Source organism: Carassius gibelio, chromosome A1 (assembly GCF_023724105.1).
Source record: "Carassius gibelio isolate Cgi1373 ecotype wild population from Czech Republic chromosome A1, carGib1.2-hapl.c, whole genome shotgun sequence".
Classification (NCBI taxonomy): domain Eukaryota; kingdom Metazoa; phylum Chordata; class Actinopteri; order Cypriniformes; family Cyprinidae; genus Carassius; species Carassius gibelio.
Genome location: NC_068371.1, coordinates 34,160,063 through 34,165,431, shown reverse-complemented (window position 1 = coordinate 34,165,431; position 5,369 = coordinate 34,160,063). Strand labels below are relative to the sequence as shown.

The window sequence follows — 5,369 nt, the reverse complement described above, 5'->3', positions numbered from 1 at the left end:
CAAATATCATTCCCCTCACTGTCTGCTGAGTTTCATTCAGAAATCTACATTCATGTATTGTTTATATGCAATCGGAAACTAGTCTCTTAACATCTTATATGAGGATCTTACTCTAAAAGCTACAAAGAGACATTTCTAAAATAATATCCACTATATTAACAGAATATTTATGTATCAATAATTAAATCTGTTCAAAGATAGAAATAGAGATTTGTTTGTAGTGTGCATGGGTTTGAAAATAGAGCAAGAGAGAGTGTGTGTGGGTGTGTTTGTAAGTATATTTTAGGTTGGTCGAAACATTGTGCCCATCATTCAATTAGCATCACCCCTGACAACAGCAATTACGGCTGCACTGATTGGAGACAGCTGCCCCCATCCAGTTCATCAGGAGGAGAGAGATCTAAAGGCCACAGCAAGCCTCAGTTAGAGGGAGATGATCCAATGTGCACTGACCTGTCTAATGTGTGAAGCGACTGAGGACCAGGCCAAGCCAACGACTCTCACCACCACCACACAAAGTAGTGAACTATTCCCCGAATCCACCTGCACTCATAAAATCACAGGGAGCATCCATGAAGACGCCACAGCCACTCTCACTGCCCCACTCCTCCTCCACTATTGTAAACTCTGGGCATTTCAACGTCTGTCCGTGTCATGCCTTCTCCCTGCCCTGCGGCAGCATCCAGAGGTGTGTGTGTGTGTGTGTGTGTGTGGGTGGGGGTGTGTGTGTGTGTGTGGGGGGGGTGTTAGGTAGGTGAGATGGCTCGTCTCCGTAACCATCCAAAGCTCAGGAACTTCATGATTCTCACACTAGCATGCATGACTCCTCCCAGGTTATACAGCATGTGATAGAAGGTGTGAACAGACAGGCTGCGCGTCTCGTCCGCGTACTTCAGTGCCACGATTGGAGTGTACAGAGGATTTGTCAGGTTACGGAAAGGAGGCCGCGGTGACTCTATCACCTTCTTAGTGACCTTCAGAGACACACAGACAGTGCATGAGTTTCACTTCCATTACCTATTTTAGTCTCCACACCAGCAGATGATAAAAACTTCTGATTGTTTGTCATTGTTTTAATCATTGAAAGTGATTCTTGTTGATATCTTTCCTCCTGTGTCAGTATCATTTTAGTAATAGTGTGGACTTTGCTGTTCTCTTAAAGGTGCTATAGAATTCAAAAATCTCTTTTATAAGGTGTTTGAACTCAGTTGTGTGGCTGCAGTGTGTGAAAACAACCAGCCTACAATAGTAAAAATCCACCCACTCATTGTTTTATGATCCAAATAATTCATAATCAGTCTCTTCATACTAGCAGTTCCAGACAAAGTAAGTCACGCCTCATATTTTGTTTCCCAAAAGAGCTTCTTGACTCTCTGTAAGGATAATGTTGCTAAAGCTATAATTGTCTCTGTCTGTTTCCACTGATGCTGGCTTCAGGTGCTTCCAGCACGATCGTAAACAGTGGTGGCTCGTGGGTTTAAAATAGAGGAGGCACACTAATTGTATTGGTCTGGGGATCCCTGCCAATTGTTATTATTATTATTATTATTTGCTTTTAGTCAGAAAACATAAAGAAAATGACACATACAACAAAATAATATAAAAAACACTAACCTGTCCTAACAAACATCCATCCCTTCTTAAAAGTCTGTGGTAAAAGAGAGCTGTCTTTTGTGTTATTAAATAAGGCCTACTTCTGTAGCTTATAGTTCTCGCTCCCTTTATTTTTAATTTGTATATATGGGCTACTGTTTGAATGACAGCTTTGGAAAATCTGTTGGTGATCAAATATTCAGTATCGCTACTCATCCTAAATTATATTATTATTTGTACTTGGTAAATGATCAGCCCAGCCGCTCCGGGAGACGTTCAAACTAATATCAGGTAATTTACGTCTCTATGATGATTGGTTGATATAGCAGAAGGGAGGCTAGCGTCCTCTATGGTGTTCCTTTTCTCAACACTCCTCAGCGCTGAAAGTGAACACTCGATGCTGATTGGCTAATTTTCATTACCAACAGAGGCACGAGAGCTCATCCCTCCCCTTCTCTATCACTGAGTGGTTGTAATTACATCAGATTCAGCACATTGTGATAGAAGAGCGGCGCTTTCATGTAATGGAATTACAACAGTGTAATTACAAACAAAAATATATACATTCTGAGACATGAACTGAAATTAATTGTGAATTTTATTAACATTAAATTGTCCTCATTTTCACCTCAAAATTTTGGGGAAGCTGTGCCTCCCCCGAAGAGCTGCCACTGATCATAAATAGAAATGTGGTAGCAATGTTATGATCAGTAACATGGTCAACACCAGTTAGAGCGAAACAGCGGTGGTGAGACCATAACATGATCTCTTGAAGCTCCGCCCTCTTCTGAAGCTCATTTACATTTGAAGGGGACCAAAGAAAAAAAACTTAATGTTTTGGCAATTTCAACAAGCTATAAAAAATGATCTGTGGGATATTTTGAGAAAACTTCACATACGCACTCTGAAGACATCAGAGAACAGTTTAAATATGAATACTGTATCAATGCGTTCTATGGCACCTTTAAGAGACGGAATGATGATTACGTCTTTGTCTCTAGTTATGGTTCTTGTTTTGAATGAGTTTGACTTCATGTGCTCTGACCTTGGCGATGTCTTCAGGTGTTTGTCCCAGACCTTTGAAGAGGTTGACTTGTGTGGGCAGGTAGCAGGTCCTGAAGTGATGGAGCGTCTCCGGATCAGCACCGGCAAACTCTTTCTTAGAGACTTCTGTCATCAGCTTCAGCTCAAACTCAGTGTTTACGGGCCCGGGCTCGATCATTGACACCCTGACAGACAGACAAATATGAGAAATACATCAGACTGCAGAGAGAGCCATCAGATCCAGAACCACGTCAAACTAACACAAATGTTGGTCAGCTTTAGATTTAAGCTTGTTTCGTCCTATATGAAATTATTTGAAGGATGAGAAGCACTGCTGTAGAACTTTGCTTATTTCCTGATCTGTGATCTTTAATGGGTTTGAACCTGTAACTTCCCCTCCAGACCACCAGAGGCAGCGGTCACATAACATCAGTGTGATTCTGCTAATGTTAACCTGGTTTAATCACTGACGAAATGAGTCAAACACCATCAGAAACCTAAAGAAGTGATGAATCATACTGAAAATCACATGACAGGAAGAGGAAATGCAGGAGTGTGTGTTCAGTGTTCAGCGCTGAGACTCACTTGACGTTAAACTGGAGCAGCTGGATGGCGAGTGCCTCACACAGTCCCTCTGTGGCGAACTTTGACGCGGAGTAAACGTCATTGAAGGCCACACCTGTGAAGAGCAACATGAGTCTGATTTGTGTGGTGTTTGCATACGTGTGTGTGTGTGTGTGTGTGTGAGCGTCTCACCATGCAGGCCCAGCACACTGCTGATGACCATGATGTGTCCAGAGCGTCTCCTCTTCATGTCGGGCATCACCTCTTTAATCATGCGCACAACCCCGAAGAAATTGGTCTCGAACACCTGCTTCATGTTGTCCAGACTGATAGCCTCGACCGGCCCCACCAGACCCACGCCAGCGTTATTAACTACAAACACACAGACCACAGTTTGACTGAACCTTCACCACTCTTACTAACAGAGGCTTCCATCTTCACTTTCTTCCTAATTACTGCTTTAGTTACTGTGCTGCATTCACTTAGTTATGCTATTTTATGTGCAGTTCCATCAAAAAATGCAGGGGTCATTGAGAATGGATGAACAGATCTCTCTCTCCGTGTGTGTGTGTGTGTACTCACTCAGTATGTCTATATGTCGATCTTTGATGCTGTTCACACACTGTTTGACAGACTCATCGCTGCAGACGTCCAGTGTGAGCAGAGACAGAGTTTTACCGTACGCATCTCCTGCTGCTTCAACCAACTTATCCTTCCGCTTCAGATCCCGCATGGTAGCTAGGACTGAGCACACACACACACACACACACACACACACACACACACACGAATGAGTGAGACTTAACAGAGCGATTCAACTCTGCTTTAAAATAACAAAAGAGATTTGACATGTTTAATGCCAAATAATAGCAGGTGTGATCCTCAATGGATGTCCATCCTCTAAATCACTTTCCTCTGAGTCTTAAAGCTCTATTAAACAGTGTGGCTCTTCTGCACAGACTGGTGCAGTCGTTTCTGGTTTGATTCAATAGTTCTTCCTTTCCCAGATAGCACAGGTACATCTGCAAGACGTCTGCTAAAGATCGCTTCATCTGGAAAGCATCGATCTGTTGTGTACAAAGATCTAGACGTCTGTAAGATATCAGTGTTACATGCGTTCTAAATCATGAACGTCTTCAAGACGTCTGCTAAACATCTATTTGATACGGTCCTATAGACATACCGCAGATGAGCAAACACTGGGTCTTGCAGATGTCAGATAGACATCTTCTCCATGATGTATGTGTGCTGTCAGGGCTAAAATTGTTTGGCAAATTGAAGTAGCAATAACTGTGGAATTTCAGCATTATGAATTAATCTGTATTATGTGTCACCCCTTACAAAAATTAACCATGGTTTTATTATAGTAAAAGTGTATTAACTATGGACCAAATACCAAAAAAAAAAAAAAAAGTAAAAAAAAGCCATGGTAACTAGTTAATTAACCACAGTTTTGCTACACTTACCATAGTTTAACCATGGAATGCATGTTTTTTTGTTTTGTTTTGTTTTTTACTTTTTGGCGAATATTTTTATAACCACAGTTTTACTGTAAATACCATGGTTAAACTATGGTCATTGTAGCAAAATCAGGTTTCATTTTCGTAAGGGAATAATAAAATGAATCATTGATTGGCGATTTACCGTAGTAGCGCTTCCTCTCGTCTCTCGCGAGCATCACGGCGATCGCGAGCCCGATACCGGACGAGCAGCCGGTGATCAGCACCACTCTCTGTCCTTCCGCTGCCATGAGTTCACCGGAGTAACGGAGCGCGAGCTGCGCGCGCGTCTTTTCAGCGCTCTCGGCGCACGTGAACGCGCCCGGATTACTCGAGCACACAGCGAATCAGCAAACAAAGATCGATCGATGGCCAAACCCAGAGCACAGGTACCGTGAATTACTCTAAAGTGGGACACTTAAGGTTTTGTGTTTGTAGCTCCCCCATACATATATGTATCACATCACCTCTCAAATAATGTACAGTCATAAAAGAGGGTGGAGGGGTCATCAGACTGACCGCCCAAAGGTCAATGACAAACTTGATCTAGCCTAAAGTTAAACTGAACCTAACCTAAAGCCTGATATTGTCTTCAAACGGGTCTGGGTTATGCCTGCTGTGACTGTGTGTTTGCTGAACTAGAGATACAACACAACACTAATAGTCGCT

The 5,369-nt window shown here is 42.4% G+C and overlaps 1 protein-coding gene across 1 annotated transcript; it reads right to left on the bottom strand.

The window, feature by feature from the left end:
- Positions 1-743: 743 nt before the first annotated feature.
- Positions 744-5,129, bottom strand: LOC128030612 (retinol dehydrogenase 8-like). Its single transcript, XM_052618416.1, has 6 exons — positions 4,846-5,129; positions 3,784-3,945; positions 3,394-3,573; positions 3,223-3,316; positions 2,639-2,822; positions 744-974 (listed from the first exon to the last, which is right to left on the bottom strand). The coding sequence occupies exons 1-6, from the start codon at positions 4,949-4,951 to the stop codon at positions 747-749; spliced, it is 954 nt and encodes a 317-aa protein (XP_052474376.1). The 5' UTR covers positions 4,952-5,129; the 3' UTR covers positions 744-746.
- Between the last annotated feature and the right edge of the window lie 240 nt (positions 5,130-5,369).

Excerpts from the sequence above, each read along its gene's own strand:
- LOC128030612 (XM_052618416.1), bottom strand. The coding sequence starts at position 4,951 with ATGGCAGCGGAAGGACAGAGAGTGGTGCTGATCACCGGCTGCTCGTCC. Across the intron at positions 3,946-4,845 it reads CGAGAGGAAGCGCTACTACG|TCCTAGCTACCATGCGGGAT; the intron begins GTAAATCGCCAA and ends GTGTGTGCTCAG. Across the intron at positions 3,574-3,783 it reads TCGACATATAGACATACTGA|TTAATAACGCTGGCGTGGGT; the intron begins GTGAGTACACAC and ends GTGTGTTTGTAG.